Genomic DNA, 18,802 nt, shown 5'->3' on the forward strand with positions numbered 1-18,802 from the left:
TAATGTTAAGCTGTTTTTGTTTTAAAGAGGCTTGTAGGCATTCTCCTTGCCGTACCATCTAGTCATTCGGTTACACAATAGGCCTTATCATGTACTGTTGCATTGTTGTTAGACTTGTTTTGCTACTAGATATCCCCTTACATATGACTGTGATCTTTACTGATTTCTTGAAATGGGATTGTTTCACTTAACATTTCATATCCATGTAATGAGAAACAAACGGGATCGCTTCTTTTTTCTTAAACCACAAATGAGGTAATAAAAAGAATTTACGTTTAAATTGAGTTTTTGATATCTAGCAAATGCAAGCAAGAAAATAAGGTGTAATAAATTGCACGGAAGTTGGTCCTTCAATATTAAGTCTACAGAAAAAAAGTACATTTGAAATGGAGAAGAATTGTTGGGTACCTCCCACTATTACCCGTAGCCATTAGAAATGCTATACAGTTCGTCGGACAGATGCGGCAAATTCTTCAGCGTCTACTTCACGCGCAAACATATGAACGGATTATTAAAAGATGGGATTTCGGATAGTTCTGATAGTCGACATTGTTCTTCAGCTCTAAATAATGAGGATCATCACTGCAAATAGGTACTTGGGACCTTATAATCATGAAATCAAATATGTAGGAATTAAAAGGAGATGTTGTGGAAGAAGAGTCACGGTTTTTGAAACGCGTAGAGCGTTTCATATAGGTTTAGGTTATCTCCATAGGTGCTCATCAACTTTGAAGCATTCGGCCATTTGCTGTAGTCGGCACAGTATTTGATACGCATAAGTTGGTAGTTGTGCACCTTCTTTTCATTTCGCCAGATTGGGCACAATCTGAAAAAAAACAAAAAAAAAAACTTCTTCACCGCCAGCTCAGCTCTAATCTCTATTGCAACCACGTTTGAATGCCTGCTTATTTGTGGAAAGGAGTGAAGGTCGGAAATTTCTCCAAACTCTAATTTTAAAAGTTTTTTCTATTGCGTTTTCTGCACATGCACACTATATAATGTGTTGACGTGAAGCCTATTTTGAAGGGTATTTCGTTAAGTTAGGAATTCCTTTTAATTCATGAATATTGTGTATTGTGCGCTTCTATAATTACTATAAATTGGAAGTATAGAGTAAAGAATAAAATTTGCTACGATTTAGTGAAGTTAAAAATTCTACTCTTCCACACTATCCTTCTTTCTAGTGTACTAAATTTACCTTAAAGGCATCACCCCACTAATCTGGAGTGGTACGAATTTCAAATGGAGTATTCATGTACGGGATACTAGGTAATGGATTTTGGATTTGGATTGCTGGATTTTCTATTGTTTATTTGTATTCATTGCTTGCCTCTTACTCTGGGCACGCCTTTGAACGTAATAAATAAATAAGTAAATAACAGAGAGGAGTGTGATTCCGTCCATTTCTTCCTTATTACCGTAAGAAAACGGCCCGGAATATGCGACGCGTGCACAAAGCTGGCGCGCTCCAGTCGAACAGCTTAAGACTAGTAGGTGCCAAATTTTGAAAAAATTGCATGAGTGAAGGATTTGATTTTGAGGTTTTTCGCACAGTTGGGCTCCTTTTCTAATTCTAGTAGCTTGTTGGTATCTAATTGATCTTATTGAATATGTACTTGTTCGCACAGTTTTACAGCACTATAGTTGTTTTTTCTTTGTCTTTTTGAAATTAGAAAAATGTGAAGACCTCAGTAGATACAAAGTTACTATGGGATTTTCATTTTTTTTTATTGAGGTTATTGTAGCGAGATAATTCTCTCATTCAAAATTCAACCGTAAGTTCTCATTCGTTACTAAGAGTACCTCCGATAAATTGTAATTTGTAATAAATAATAAATAATAATAAATAAATAATAATTTGTTGAGGATCCGACTCTTCTCAGAAGCAATCCGTGCTCAAACATCTACTCTTCTGATTAAAAGAAATGAAATGCGAATCAAGTGAAGAATAAGAAAGTGAAGAGTTACTGTGAACGTTACTTCCAACCTGTTACTGTAACTGTTACTTCTAACCTGAACTCATCGTTGAGCTGGGGATGTTCGCGGTTGATGCAGTACTGTTGCTGCAATCTATTCCTTGTTCGTATGAGTTTGCCAAGCTTTCGAGCTTGTTCTGTAAGTTTTTGAACAGTCTTCAAAGGAAGTTCCGCTTTGTTCAAAAGACATTCTTCCACGGGTTCATATTCGTCGTCCTGAAATAGCTGAGTTTTTTTAGACGTTGTTGAGGATCACATAATTTTTGCCGTACTGAATCTGCAACAAAACAGTTTCGTGAAGTGTTAGTCCTCAATTTTTAAAGATTATCATTACTATTTGACTTGTACGTCCGCAAATCCCGGTTTTAATCCTGTTTATTTCATCTAAATTCGATTTTTCGAGTAAGATTGTGAAAAAGCTCAGCAAAATCAAATAATATTTTTGTTGACAAATCTGAGGAGATATTTCCTCAAGAACCGAGTAAACAGTGCCATTAGCCAGAGAGTGCAAGTGCTATAGCCGGATCAAGATGACCTGAAGCGCATATCCGTAAGCGGTGCGGCGGAGCGTAGAGCGGGAGACCGCTGTAGTCCGAATGAAACCTGCTTGTAGTCCCACCCCAACCACACCTCTTCGTACGCAGCCGCTTACGCAATTGCACCATGCCCCAGGTCGTTTTAACCTGAGTTTCGGAGTTTCTGACACGAAGATCTTAGAGAATCCGATATTTTATGGTTACGATATACTGTAGGATGGAAGCTTGTACACTGCTGAAGTGCTTCAGTGATGAGAATTGCTTTAAAGTCTCTGAGAGTCTATGAGAAAGAAAGAATAAACTCCAGGAGTGGGGTAGGTGAGGACAGATATAGTCGATTTAGGGATTACAAATTAGAATTCGAATCTTTTTGTCTTGCTTTTTTTTGCCATGTTGCTAAGATTTTAAAACAAGTTTAAATAATTTTGAGACGAATGTTTTATTTGATCTGATATGAATGTAGAAAAACAACCATAAATTTTCTGAGTTTAATGTATGAACCACGATATGGAAGCTGATGAAATAATGAAGAAGGATGTATGCTTGACTATGTTCGACTACTTGAATGCAACCCATGAATGAATTCGATTATATTTCAACAATATTTTGAATTCGAATATATTTCAACATTCCAGTTCAGCGTTAGAGTCAAACTGTGGAGATGAGTATTTGAGGAACAGGAAAAGCAGTAAAAAAAAAACCGTGGGCGGAGTAGGTAAGAGGCTCCGCCGTGTCTACACGATCGGTCGGAGGATCGAATCCGCCCACCAAGCCCTTTATCCCTCCTGGGTCGATAGATTGGTACCAGGCTTATCTGGGAGGATTAAAACCCTGACCTTACACATCTGCTGGCCCCCGCAAGTCGTTGTATAGGCCAGTTACACGTTCGTGAACCTCAAACGATTCTGAATTAAAGTGAACGTGTGGGCGCATCCCAAGCGGATTGATTAACGCCAGGAAACTTTATTTACTCGAAAAAATCCAGAAATTCGGGAAAATAGGAGCATTTACAGCCGAGGACGATCCGCACTGTACTGCGAAAACTGGGTCCGAGTAAATCTCAAGAAAAATCCTTGGATTTTCGTAGGGAGTTGAAAATTTTTACCTTGATAATTGTGGAATACGTCGTTGTTCCTACTAGTGTTCTTCTTCTAGAATATTCCCCTGAACGGTGTCTCAGGAGAAAATTTTGGATTTTGGTTTGTTTACAGTAGTTGGTGGGGGTTCTCGGCATAGTGTACCAATATAGCAGTCAAAAATGAAAAATATTTCCTACAAATTCAAATTTAAAATGGATCAGACGTTTTAAGATGACCAGTCTATCCAAAAAAAAAACAATTTTTACAACAATAGTGATGTATCGAAAGCATATGAAGTGGATTTCATTAATTCCTACGTATGTAAAAAGTTTTGCGTCATTCACTGATTTCACCCCTGATGTCAATGTTACACCACCTTTTCATTACGTCAATCGTGCGGATGTAAAAAATTGCTTTGAGCGGTCTCATGTTCCTGATTTATTTGTTTCTCAGAAATTATATAGGAGATGTTCTATGGTTTCGATTATTTGCAAAAAAAATTCCATCTAAAACCCCATTTATACCCCATTTATTAGTGAAAAATTTGAAAAGTTACTCGAATGCCAATGCCTTTAACATGAAATCCATGGTGAACGATAAGAAATCGAAACAGAAATATAGGTCCCTAGTTGTATGTCTGTATGTATTCGAATCGTCGGGCAATTTCGCCCCTCGGGTCATAAAGCAAGTACAAGCTCACATTACAACGAGGAAAGTCGGTGGAGAGCAGCAGCAGGTGACAAGACACACGACATTTCTTCCCATCCATACCACGATGTTTTGTCGATTCTAATTTTCGCTGTGCTTCGCTTGCTGTCGGAAGAATGCGGACGACGCAATTCTTCGGACATTAAAACATTGGCAATAAATACAATGTTATGTGTAACTTGTAAATTTTTGGAGCTACTCCATGGGGACAAATGGGACAAATGGAACAATGGGACAAAACGTTAATAAGAACGGATAAATATGGCGTAAATAAAAGAGAGTGTCTGCCGTTAATCGATCCGCTTGGGACCAGCCACCGCCTTCACTTCAACTCAGAATCGTTTGAGATTTACTAACGAGTGTCCAGCATACACAACTTGCGCTGCGGGGCCAGTCGATGTGTCAGGAGAGTGTTTTTATCTCTCCAGACAAGTATGGTTCCAATTTGTTTACCCGGGAGGGATGCAAGTTTTGGTTGGCACTGGGCGGATTTCGAACCATCGATCGATCATGTGGACACAGCGGAACTTCTTACCGACTACACGTTGAACACGGCTATCACGAAAATCATACTGTTCCTTTATAGCTGACTTTTGAAGAATAGGAATAATCCGAAGCTCTTTGGAAGACCTCGTTTTTATCAGAAGTAAGCTTAAGCTAGTTCAAGTTAGTTTTGATTTAAAATGAAAAAAAAAATCCTGAATGAATACAATGAGACAGAACAATATCCTCGATCAACACAGAGGAAGAAAACACAAAAATCTTTGTGCTGCGCTCTCACGCTTTCACTGGACTGCTACTACTTTCACCTTCTAATTTCTATAGTGATTTTCTATTCTCCTCTAATTTAAAACTGCTTATGCCTGCTTATGAATGCGATGTTTACCTGGACGGATGTCTGGAAAAATTCTCAAAGGAATAGCGAAAGAATAGCGAAGAAAACTCAACGCCATTCAGACTCTTGTTCGTTGTAGTGAATATTTCAAAGTGTGGATAGAACTTGAAGTCGAAGTTACTACTCTTTGAAGCATTGTATACTATTAGGTAGGAAATAGGTAAGCATATTAGAAGATTCGAGAAGATTCGTTGTGTCCACACTGAATAGCTGAGCAAATAGAGTGTATCAAAGAAATTGAAGAAAAAAAACACAAAACTTTCAGTTCCTTTGCCTTCATGTGCTCAAAATCCAGTTTCATCAATTCTCGGAAAAGAATGAATGTGTGGATGTGGAGAATTATATTAAGAGGAAGTCTTTTGAGGGCAAGGAACTTATTCTGTTCTCAAATAGCAGAAATTTAGTAGCATCTGAGTCTGAGGTACGCTGATTCGCCCACACTTTTAGGAGCGATAAAATCAATAACAGATAAAAAATAACCACTTTTAAACTAGAAAAGAGTAGAAAATCGCTAAAGAAAAGTGAAAAGTCTCTGTGAAAGATGTATGTGTTCAAAATGAAATCGCGAAATGATTGAGATGAGATGAATGTGATGATTATACATTTCTTATTCTTTTTACTATCATATTTTATCTTTGCTTATTTTATTTTACTGCATTTTATATTTTATCTCTGCTTATTTTATTTTACTGTACTTATTCTCTATTCTATTTTGAAGTTAACTATCCAAGTTATTAGTTTAGTTATTCAAGTTTGGTTCAAAGAATGGATGAAGTTGGGAAGTTTCTTCGTTGAAAATTTTTACCGAGCTGCTTTCCTCAGCTTCCGGAGGTAGAACATCGAGATCATCATCGATATCTGACGGACTTCGTGTGGAATACGACGACAACCATGCTCTGGCCTAAAATTAAGTGAATTGGTGCTGAATTCGGTGCTATACTTCACATTATTAGCAGCGCAGAATTCTGCGACCCGATTATACTTTTGACAAATATTGATTGATATGGGCGTCGCAGTCGCTCTTGATTGGAAAAAGGTGCCAAAAATTGCTGAAAGCTAGACTACTTTAAAGCCAGCATACCACGAATTTGATGTGGTGTGTGGGAATCCGCGGGGAAAGCTAGAGATAGGGATCGCAATAACGGGATCACGGGTCTTTTCGCTCATATTTCCCTAACCGTCTTTAAAAAAACGGCGTGGGAACAACTTTGTTCATTACGAGGTACATTAGAACGCTCCTTTATGCAGACGTTCCGGTCCCGTTAGCAGCCTATTCATTGGCTTCACTTTAAAGGCATCACTTCACGAATCTGAAGTAGTATGGATTTCAGGTGGAGCATTCTTATAAGAGAGAGAGTAGATTATGGAGAGGAGGGTGATCCCGTTCATTTCTTCCTATTTGCCATAAAAACGGCCCGGAAGATACGGCTTCAGGCATTCTGGCGCACTATTTTCTACAGGAAGTTTGACTGGAGCGCGCCAGCCTTGTGCAGAGCCGCATCTTCCGGGCCGTTTTTTTACGGCAATTGGGAAGTAATGGACGGAATTACCCTTCTTTCCATAATCTACGATCCCGTATACACCTGAAATCGGCACCACCTCAAATTTGTGTGGTGATGCCTTTAATGAGCTGATGAAAAGACCAGCTTTTGTAACTGACATACGACGGATCGCACTTACAGCATGCGACGCGTACACAAGGGTGGCTGCGTTGCAACTGAAATCGTCTTAGAAAACGTCGTCTTGAACGCCATCCGTTTCTTACGACGATCAGAGAGAGAGAGAGAGATAAGCGGAACCAGCCCTGATCCCGCAATCGGCGCAACCCTAACTTGAGATCCTCCAGCGGGTTCTTTCACCTCTTCATATTCGTGGTATACTGGTTTAACTATACTGACTGGAAAGAACCCAATCTGTGTTTTTAGAGAGACATTTATGTACACACGTTACATAAATTGTTCAAATAAAGAACAATGAAATGAGTTCGAACGAGTTTTGCAGTTCTTTCCTTCACTTTCAAGCAATTTCTGCTGCTCTATATGTGAAAAAAGATTACGTGGTCGCGTATTATTGTGATGGAAGGATAACAACAGTGAAATGAGGTGCACCTCTGCTCGTGGAATGATCTTGTCAGATTCCCTGTGTGTAAAAGTTTCTGTAGTCGTAGTGGCGTCGATGGTCGATGACGGTTCTTCGGTAACAATATTGTCTGTACGCAGTTGAACTGCGAGTTCTGTTGGTGTGTTATCCTGACGAGTCAGTATAACGTCACTTACGTATTCAACCTAAAACAGGAAAACTGGAAATGGTAACTTTCCCTACCGACTTTTTTTAGGTTTGCTTTCATTAGTGATATTGGCAAGGATTAGCGCTTGGTTTTGGTGAATGTCTTTGTGTGGTGCTGAAGCAGGTGATTTAGAAGCAGGATAAGATGTCCTGACATGAGGGGCAAGAACTTTTCACAGATACTCAGGTAGCAGTTATGTTCTGGATAATTGGTTTTGGTAATTTGAGAAGTTATAATTTTCTGGAACTTTCTGAGCTGCGTGAGCAGACTTGCTGTTAGCTGGAGATAAGCGAAGGGATTAGCTAGAAATCCATGATAAGTGCACTCCGCAACTCTATTTACGCGATTTTTTCTGTCATTTATTTATTTAATAATAATAATAATAATAATAATAATAATAATAATAATAATAATAATAATAATAATAATAATAATAATAATAATAGTAATAATAATAATAATAATAATAATAATAATAACATCTACTAATATTCACTCTATTTTTCTATTTCTATTTTTTAGGGATTAGCAAATGGTGTCACGTAGTACTTTTTTTTTTACGATGAAACAACTATTACAAGCGAAACTAAAATTTATTAATTTAATAATCCATTTCAGAAAATGTTTCATATTTCTGACCTACTTAACTTGATTTTTCTATTTTTGTCTATGATTTTAAGCTATAAAGGAATATATAATGAAATTGGTCTCCTGGTTAAATTTATCTCTGAGCCATGGAGATAAATCGGAAACCATCCACAAATCTTAAGTTGCGTGTTCGCGTTTTGGGTTCTCTACGATTGATTTCCACCCAATCAATATGTTGTTACATCGATATTTGAGTTGCCTTAGTCATAAAAAAAAGAACACACAAAGACAAACAGTGATTAATCGATGGGTGCATGGATTAAATCATGACATCATTCGAATACTCGAATATATTGTTTTTCTTTCTTGAATTGTCCAAGTTTTTTTCCTGGAGTTTTAGTCGTTATAGACTCCAGAAGGTATGCTCTGTTAGTAGAAAAATTAATAGATAATTTTTGAATCATTTATGATTGAAAAAAAAACGGAAAAAGGTGTTACCGGTCTCCGTTGGAGGCGCTAAGATAGACGATAACGATGGTAAACAAAACATTAAACACAACATTAAAACAAACGTAAACATTATCAGAAACTGTTCGAACACGTGGTAACAACGTACACCATAGTTGATTTTTATGATAACCAACGATCACTCTTCACTTCCTCGTAGCAGATATGTTACATTCAGTGGTACGTTCAGTCAAATTTAATGCTGCATATTTTATTATTATTTTTATCTATTATTTTTATTATTATTTGCATATTTTTTTATTATTTGAGAATCATTGATGCGGAATAATTCATGCACTCGTTGCAAATAAAAAATGGTTGGAGGTAATAAGAAAACCGTACTGTTATCCGTTGCTAGTGTCCACATGTTTTTTTTTTCTAACGCAGAATAATTTAATAATTTTAGACTCCACCATGTTTGCAGATGCTTGATGGTTACATCATGTTCTGGCATATTTTGCGAGACCTTAAGAAATTCACCCATTTCAAAACAATTTTCACGTGATTTTCAATGTTTGAGAATCTTTCATTGGTTTTTCGAGACCAGTATAAGGAATTGGAATTGGAAAAGGAATTGTACACAAGAACAATGTATGATCGTAAGAAAAAAAAATTTAAAAAATAAATGAGGGTGCATTTGTTGGGTATTAGGAAATTTTGATCGATTGGAATTTAATTGAAAGAAAAATCAATTGGAAATCTGGGTTATTTTGCTGGAAAAATTAATGGAAAGCGTGAAAAGTTTTTGAGACGAAGACCCCAGCATCTAACATGAGAGGATGTCTCTGTCCTGTTGAGCTAGGAGAACAGGAAAACAAAGGTGTCCCACGACAATTAATTTTACTGGCATTAGAGTTATCAGAAAAAAAAACTTTTGACAACTGGTGTTTCTGAAATTAACTTAGAGAATTGTCTCTGGAATTTCCAACATCTCTGAGCTAGGGATTATTATTATGGAATGTATAAAAACATTATAAAAAATTAAATTCAATTAAAAACATGTAAATAACTCGTAAATTATGAATATGCAATTGCCGATTTGTTGATTAAGCAATCCGCCGTCCACTTCAATCCTCGTATATCCTTAGAGCGGTTTAATATGGGACTCAGCCAGACTGATATGTTGCCAGAGGTATTTTTTCTCTTTTTCTAAAAAGTGTTTTGGAGGTAAGTGCTGAGAGTTCTGATTAATCTTTGTCGATATAGATTTGGCCTCTGTCAATCTAATAATTAGATTATAATAAATATTACAATATATTATAACAAATAATATAATAAATAATAATATAATAAAAATATAATAAAAAATATAAATAAATAAATATAAAAATATTTCTTCAAGAATAATATAATTATTCTCGAAAATATTTTATCATTATTATTATTATTTATTATTATTATTATTATTATTATTATTATTATTATTATTATTATTTCTTTATGTTGTTACTGTATCATGACGAAAAGTTCCCAGATACCACGGTTGGCGGCTAGAGATGCGGAATGTACCTATTCGTACTCATTGATTACTGATTACAGGCTAACCACGCTAAAAATTACGGTAAGTTAGCGGCGTTAAGCAGCACAGAGGGATACAAAACCCGGCCACAATTGCGTGCGAAAGATTTGTGTTGATGTTATACCTTTTTGTACCTCACATCGTACTGATCAGCTGATCCAACAACATTCTCATCGATTGCGTTCTCGGTGGCTGTTCCATGCTTCAACTGTGTGTTAACAACACTATTTCCCGAGCTTTGTTCCACGGTTTCAACTGCTGCTGGTGGCTGCTCCAAAACGGTGTTCGTGGAGTTCTCGTCGATAAGCCGAATTTCAATCCTCTCTATGGGGGCGTCCAGCCGCTCGACTAAACAAAAAATGAGGTTTTGGGAGCTTCGTGGAGCGTCGTCGTTTTGGAGAGAGAGAGAAAAAACTTTTATCACTGGTCTCTTAAAGTGAATTACAGTGTTTATCCAGAAATGCGTACATTCTTGTAAAATCCAAAAGAAAAGAAATATCCAGAAGAAAAGCATAACAAAAAATGCAAACTATGAGTTTATTTTATGTTTTATGTCACCTAATGACAATAATATCTCCCTCACATCTAAAAAGGATATCGATTCTTTAAAAATTTCTTTGAGAGAATTGGTGAATAGAACATTTGCGTGAAATTTAATAAGTGACAATAAAGACAACATATTTTTGGACACTCTTTTAGTTCCGGTTGTTGTTGTTGTTTTGTTGACAGATCACTCAACGTTCCAAGTCTCTCTAACAATTCACGATCCTGCACATATCGTGTGGATAAGGATAAGGAAGGTTTTGAAGCAATAAAACTTATTTTTCAAGAAGTGAAATTCTTTGAGAAGAATGGGAAAAATTCTTAGGAAAAAATGGGAAAATTTCTCGGGAAAAATCGGAAAAATCCTCAATTTTTTTATCGAGCATAAGTTTTGAAACGGTCAAATTTATCCAAGAACAACCTGACGGCGAATAGTACACTTGTTTTCGCTTCTTTTTACGCTCTTTCTACAGCCGGCGTACATTTTATTGGAAAGAAGGCGAAACTTACTTCCGAAAAAGAATCATTGAAAAAGACCTTAGTGGAAAGAAAATAGATCACATCGAGTCATTTGTTTCCAGAAAACATGGTCAGAGGAATGGTGAAACTGGTAATTTCTTATAAAATACCGTAATACACCTACTTCTAATGACCAGCGAACAAAAAAATCTTCCAGTTGCACTGATCTCTGGCAGGAGAAAAATATGTAGCTGTTACGAAAAATACATATGTACCTGTAAATGTAGCCATGGTAGTTGCGTTCTCGTTGTCTCGCTTTGTTCGTAGCAAAGAAACATCGTAGTGGATTGGAGATGAACGGACGCAGGCAACCACCGTTGCCAGCAATAATCCGATTCGAAAACTCATCGGTACTGCTGAAAAGAGGTACGGATCGCCTTGATTTCAAAAGCGACCATCAATCCTAACGTGGAACATCCGATTACAAAAGGAAAAATTATCGATAAACGCTGAATTCGATTGTAGTTCGAATGTTCTTTTGTCTTGAAACCTCGGCATATTCTGTCTGTGTGTTGTGAATTTTTGAATGTTTTGTGAATTCGATTGTATTGTAAAAGAAGCAGTATTGAAATGAAACGGTTTATACAAATGATATTATCCCTGATGTCAAATTAGGCTTACTTTGAAAAGGAAACTTTTTTGATGAGGGCAAGACAAGAAAGATTTGATTTGATTTGATCTGTAGTTCTGATTTCGGATGATGCGATGAGGTCATAGCGGTTAGTAAAAAAATCAGAAGATCTAGGAAAAAGTAAGAGAAAAAACTAGGAAATAATGCGATTGAGACCAGATCTTTATCGAAATCTTGTACAAGAAGGCAACATTGAGTGGAACCGTTGAATTTATCAGGGAATGATAGCCATAAGAAATCGAAAAAGCGACGAATTATGACGAGTTTCTAGTTCCTGCGGACTACTGTTAGTGCTGATTAACCGATAGATGACAAGCGAAGACGAAACAGCTGACATCTCAGGGCGGGCGGGCAAAACCGACATCCGACAGGTGAGGAGAGCACGACGAGAGGCAGAGGGAAAGCGATACTCAACGGATGAGACGACTGGAGACAACACCTCCTTTTCATGTACACAGTAAGTACACACAGGTTTTGCTGTAAATCGCTAGGGATGTCGATTAGAGGATCTAACTAAATGTATAAGCAACATAATGGATCCCTTAAAGGCAGCATACCATGAATCTGAGGTGGTAAGGTGGTAATTCTGCCCGGTTTGGGTAAAATTGTGAAAAGTCCTGCAATTTCCCTCCAGAAAGCCCCCAAACCCCAAACCCACAGCGATCTGAATGGACTACCAGCCAGCTTACGCTGATTTAGCTTAAGTCGAGTTCGCCTCTCTACAAATTGCGCGTTCTCCGAACGGTTCGGATAAAGTTGTGAGAATCGTGCACATTCCCTTCAGAAAACCTTCAAACCCCCCATCCACAGCGATCTGGTTGGACTGCCAGCCAGTTTAGGCTTATTTAGCATATGCTAAGTTCGTATCTCTAGAGATTACGTATTTCCTGCCCGGTTTGGGTAAAATTGTGAAAAGTCCTGCAATTTCTCTCCAGAAGGCCCTCAAACCCCAAACCCACAGCGATCTGAATGGACTACCAGCCAGCTTACGCTGATTTAGCTTAAGTCGAGTTCGCCTCTCTACAAATTGCGTGTTTTCCGAACGGTTCGGGTAAAATTGTAAGAATCGTGCATATTTTCTTCAGAAAACCCTCAAACCCCTCATCCGCAGCGATCTGGATGGACTGCCAGCCGGCTGAAGCTTGCTTAGGCTTATTTTGCCTTAGCCGAACCCGCCTCTCCACAGATTGCGTAATTTCTGCTCGGTTTGAATTTCTAAAATCAATATCCGAATATGATTAAAGATGCAGCATTTTTTACGCTTATTTTCACCATATTTTCGAAGCGAGCAACACTTTATGCGCATTATTATATACATAGCAGTGCAGTCTAAACGACATTACACAATCCTTCCGTAACATTACATGTGTACGATCCTGGACATCCGGCGTTCGACGTGCATGGATTTCCAATTGTGTATATAAGGCGATTGAGGTAATTACCTCTGAAATAGTAAGGTTAAAACTATAAAAAGTTTTATTCTTTTTTCTTTCCTTCTTTTTATTTTGTTTAAGATTAAAAACTGATGCGCTTACGCTGGCCCGTACTGACAAACACCAAATGTAAAGTTAGAACAGTGAGCAACGGCGCAACCAAGTCGATAGCTTGTCTCCCAGGCCATCTAAATTTGTTTTTTTTTCAGAAAATACAAATTTTGCTACATGTGAAAGTTTACCTGCGAGTAATGTCCAATTTGCGTGTTAGGTCTGTTCCATAGAGCTGTGGTAAGGTTGTTTGACGGGCCAACCCCATACTGTTTCAGCTCGCCCCACCAGAGTTCGGATGCCTAAAATTTTTGTATCGCCCTTAGTTAGTGTTTATACTGTATGAACTATTACCGTACCTGCGTAGCAGCCTTAACTTTATCAAAATTGACAGCACTTGTCATATAGATATTTTCTCCTAATCCTGGTCGAGCAGCGCTGCTAGAATGTTGATAGACGCATTTCGAGGCGTGTGCCAGCGCTGTGGACTCGACTGAGCAGTCGTACACCTAAATTAGAGGGCGAAGATTAGAAATATTTCTATCCGGAACCTAAAACCTCATCAACAAATACAAGCAAAGTAAAACACCATCTTAAGCATTTTAGCCGCCTTCGGAGCATTTCCGCCGAGCGCGTCCGGCTCTAGCCCGCGTGCAACGCTGGATCTGAAAAATATGAGCTTAAACCGCAAAGTTGTGGGAAGTAATTGTTAAATCAATAAATAATAACTCGAAAAATAATTGTTAACCTGTAATTGTTATGCATTTCGAGGAATTTTTGTCGAACTGCATCTGTTGTTCCTGTATTGTTAGAACACTCATTGTTGGTGTCTGAAACTGGGACCCATTACCCATGGAAATACATCGCATCACTACGGAGGTCGTTTTCATCGTTAAAGACATCACCCCACGAATCTGAGGTGGTACGGATTTCAGGTGAAGTATTCTTATAAGGGATAGTAGATTATGGAGAGGAGGGTGATTCCGTCCATTTCTTCCTAATTCCCGTGAAAAACGGCCCGGAAGATACGGCGCGAAATCCACCTGAAATCCGTGCCACCTCAGATGGGGTGATGATGCCTTTAAAAGAACAGTGTTCGACAAATTTATTCCTATCCCTTCAGTTATACTAAGTCCTCTGTGACATTGATATTTCATAAAAAAGATACATCGATAGCAGTTCACTCTTTGCCACAAAAATTGAAAACATTATTGTTAATCAGTTACAAAGTATACACTTTACTTTCATTCGCCTTTTGGCGATTTCTATCCATAGAATAATTGTCCTTCCTAATGAGACAATTTTTGGACAGAGCGCGTTCGGTGAGAAATTCCGCTGTATATTGAATCGGATAGGTGGTTTAAATCCGCCCTAGTGTTCTCCAAGCCTTTCGTCCCTCCGGGGTCGATAAACTGGTACCAGATTTGTCTGGGAGGATAAAAACACCGACTTTTTTGTAATTCCATTAGTGTATTGTTTTACGACGAATGGTTTTTTGGAAAATCTATTATGAACATAGTGGCGGGTGTGGCGCAGTCGGTTAGAGGTCCGCTGAAGGCAAACGGTGAATGGTTCGAAAACGACCTAGTGCAAACTAAGCCTTTCCTTCCTTAGGAGTCGATAAATTGGTACCAGACTTGTCTGGGAGGATAAAAACACTGGCTTGGTGACACATCGGCTAGCCCCCGCAGGTCATTGTATAGGCCAAAACGAGTGCCAAAACCTCAACGATTACAAATTCCAGTAAAACGCGTTGGCGCATCCCAAGGGGATTGATATCCCAGTAACTTTATCTTTTTTATGAACATGGTCCTTCAGGCTCCTGATTTCTGGACAAAGTTCAGCCCTACTAATATTCCCTAGAGAACTTCCCATTCCGATAGAAGAATAGTCGTACATAGGAAAGCCGAGGAAGAATGCGAAAAAGAAAAAAAATGTTGGCTGTTGTATTCTCTCCTACGTCTAGTAAGAATCGGATTTATAAGTTTACCTGGAATATCCGCTCCTTTGATGCACAGGCCACCACTACAACTAGAATTTGAATATGTAGTGCAGTCGGATGCTTTAGTACATGCTGGACCAGTGATCCACATTGGTGCATTAGTATAATAACCACTAAAATCTTTTTCTTAAATGGTAAAATTATAACCTTTTTAAGCCATTGAAACAAAGGAAAAGTCCATGCTCTTGGTCATTTTGAAAAAAAAAAACTCGAAAAATGTTTCAATTTCATGAAAACTTACATTCCATTATAGAGACATGTGATCGTCAAATAATTGCTGCAAACTTTATATGCGCAACCAAGTTTTGTGGTTTCAGCGAATACCATCTGAAATCCACGAAGAAAATATGTAAACAACAACAGTTTTTTTTTGTTCATTAATCTTATGCAAAAAAAAAATTAGAAGCGTCTGTAGCTAAAAATTTCTGTTGCAAGTTTAACCATCAAAGGCAACATACCCCGAATCTGACGTGGTAAGAGAATCCATGAAAAAAGCTAGAGGTGGGATTATAGATTACGGAAACCACCCTGATCCCGCTTATCTTTTCCTAATTATCAGAAGAAAACGGCGTGGGAGATGCTGTTTCTTACGACGTTTTCAGTTGCAACGCCCCCCCCCCCCTTCCCTCGCGCACGCGCCGCATCCACGTGCGAGCGGTCGAGGATCGATGATGTTCTCTCACCAGGCCGTCCAGGTGAAACTTATGAATAGGGGCTGAGGGGATGGGAACGTGTACATTGAGCAGCGTTCTAGCGTACTTTGTAGGAAATTAAGCGGTTCCCACACCGTTTTTTTACTACAATTAGGAAGAGATGAGCGGAACCATCCCGGATAACGCAATCTACAACCCTATCGCTAGTTTTTCCCGTGGATTCCTTTCGGGGCTGCTACTTTAAGCAACGTCCTTCAAGTTTCGTTTATACTCACATTGGCGAAGGTGTAAAGATTCCCGCTGGTGTACTTGTTCGACGAATCCGTGACACCGTATTGTTTCGCTTTACCCCACCAGCTGTTAAGTGTTGAATTGATCTGAACGGCTGGATTAGAGAATCCACCACTGCTGGAGTACCTTAAAATTATTTATTGATAAAAAATGAAAACTGAAGTATTAACTGGAAAAAAGTATGATGTGAGGGAAACTGATTCAGGAAAACATTCATTCATTCATTCAAAAATACGCACCTTATCAAGTTCTGCGCCATATTCGGGAATGATCCGAGGCTAAGTGGGCAGGTCGTGATGGCATTCTGGGCCTGTTGTTCCATTGAACAGTCCCATTCCTTAAGCAATTTTTGTAATGTTATTGTTGAATAATTCTATAAATTAGATGAGAAGATATAGAGGTGAGAAGATAAGAGATAAGGTCACAGCAAAATTATTTAAAAAAAACGTAGTAATGGTCGCTGTTTTTGGATTTTTTCTTCGGAAAACTCTCGAAACTGTATCTGTTTTTGTTCACTTTTGGTCAGTCCAGAAATGCCGATGTATCAAGTCAGTCTTTTTATCCTCCCAGACACGTCTCTTAAGTCTGGTTGGCACTGGAGCCGATCCAAACCTCCAATAGATCACGCAGCCACAGTGAAACATCTTACCGACTGTGCTATACCCTCCCTGAAAACGGGAGCCGGCCGATGTGTCAATTCAATGTTTTTATCCTCCCAGACAAGTCTGCTACCAATTTGTCGACTCTGGAGGGATGAAAGGCTTGGTTGACACTAGCACGGATTCGAACCTCCTATCGATCATGTTGCAGCTACAGCTTAACCTCTTACCAACTGTATTACATCCGCTACGGTTAAATTAGAAGCAGGGTTAATTATTGATGCATGTGTATGTTAAACTTATCAGCTAATCTTCCACATCGATAAATACCTGCTATAAATGAAGCAGATAGGATTTAATCGATCAAAATAGTAAGTAATGTTATTCTGAAAATTATAATATAATTATAGTATTATATTACGTTATTCTAAAAATTATGCTATAATCTTCGGAATAACGTTACTATAATATATAAACTTTATAATTATATTATATATACAAAATTTATAAATTAATTAGTAAAATTTGCAAATTTACCCACCAATTTATACATGTTTTTCGCCGGATTCAAGGTGCCAACATTATTTGACTCAACGCCTTTGGCTACGCGTAGACGAGCATCATTATGGTAACAAAGAAAAACTTGCCGTAGTGAATCACTTAGTCCAGTATTTGAACAAGAAAAGGCTGAAAATCCAGAAAATTTTATTTTTCCACAAACATTTCCTTCCAGAAGAATAATATAATAAATGAGCGCTTTTACTTACCAGCTCTTTTCTGGCGACAAAGTGCAGTGCTTGAAAGGGAAAACGTAACGACCTGTAATTGGAAATAATGAGTTACCTTCTTATCAAATATCTACTTTTTTATTATTATTTTAAAATAAAATCACCAAAGAAATAACTAACAAAAAATAATATTATATAATATAAAATCTAAAAAGAACAAATAATAAAATAATAATATATAATACAATATAATGCAAAACCTACTGCTAAAAAATAAAATGTATTTCAAATATATTTTAAAATAATGATCTTTTAAAAGAATAGGGTAGAATCTGTTCTAAAATCTAAAAAAATATAAACAAAAAAAAATAAATATACATATATAAAATATAAATTATTACAAATTAATAATCTTTCTTGTTAAGTTAATAAATTAGTTAAATGACAAATTAATAGTACTTAATCAATATTTTTTTATCATAGGAATCTTGAATATTTTTTTTCTGAGTAAAATCCGTCCTAGAATCTCTATACTGCAACTTACCAAGACTAGCAGAACGCTTGAAGGGACCATTCTCGGTGGATTGTTTTTGGCATGATTTTTTTCGCCTATATACTCAGTCTGGCAGCAAAAATGCGGGCAGAGGGGATTATTCAAACAAAAACGTGAAATGCTCAGAAATCACTGCGAACAGTTCGCAAAACATCTGTCTGCGATCGTTGGTACTCAGGTTTTTCAACGGCTTGGTGAGCACAAGGGCGGACTCGAACCTCCGTTGGATTGTGTGGACACGGCAGAACCTCTTACCGACTGCGCTACACCCGCCCACGGTTTTTTAACTGCTCCTTGTTGGTGTTCGGTGGTGTTATGGTGTTCTGTGGTTACTGTGAGGTTAAATAGATAAATTATGGATTATCAGCGACATCATCGAAGCGTCAGCCGTAATAAAAAAATTGTTAAAAATCTCAGACCTTCGCTTGCTCCACATACATTATCGACATATTTGTGGATTTTCAGTGGTACTCCGGGAGATTTGGAAAAGGTGTCCAGTGAGCAACCCAAAAAAAAAGATTTATATCGTAACGTAGCCACTGTTTCAATCTCCAGCGCTCTTTCAGTTGGTACGCCATGGTATTTAGGGAAGTAGTAACAAGTAAATTTTTCATATGCAGTTCGTTCGGCTACCACATTTCCTGTGAGTCTTCTCTGCTTCTCCCGGGTAAAAAATGTTTATTATTACGACTTTATTTGATTAG

General features: G+C 37.8%; 1 protein-coding gene across 2 annotated transcripts; it reads right to left on the reverse strand.

The window, feature by feature from the left end:
- Positions 1-660: 660 nt before the first annotated feature.
- On the reverse strand, positions 661-18,119 carry RB195_012631 (uncharacterized protein; the record flags this gene model as incomplete). 2 transcript variants are annotated; one of them, XM_064202089.1, is made up of 19 exons in its annotated part: positions 661-826; positions 2,014-2,192; positions 6,000-6,095; positions 7,303-7,479; positions 10,220-10,443; positions 11,373-11,513; positions 13,132-13,232; positions 13,324-13,409; positions 13,464-13,574; positions 13,632-13,781; positions 13,862-13,937; positions 14,021-14,102; positions 15,263-15,387; positions 15,516-15,601; positions 16,203-16,344; positions 16,458-16,555; positions 17,359-17,504; positions 17,585-17,636; positions 18,090-18,119. In XM_064202089.1, 19 exons carry the CDS (start codon positions 18,117-18,119, stop codon positions 661-663), a joined length of 2,268 nt encoding a protein of 755 aa, XP_064057971.1. The 2 variants fall into 2 exon arrangements, with proteins under 2 accessions (XP_064057971.1, XP_064057970.1); XM_064202090.1 differs by lacking the exons at positions 14,021-14,102; positions 15,263-15,387 and having other exon boundaries at positions 13,153-13,232.
- Between the last annotated feature and the right edge of the window lie 683 nt (positions 18,120-18,802).

The sequence above is a fragment of the Necator americanus genome, chromosome V (genome assembly GCF_031761385.1).
Source record: "Necator americanus strain Aroian chromosome V, whole genome shotgun sequence".
Classification (NCBI taxonomy): Eukaryota; Metazoa; Nematoda; class Chromadorea; order Rhabditida; family Ancylostomatidae; genus Necator; species Necator americanus.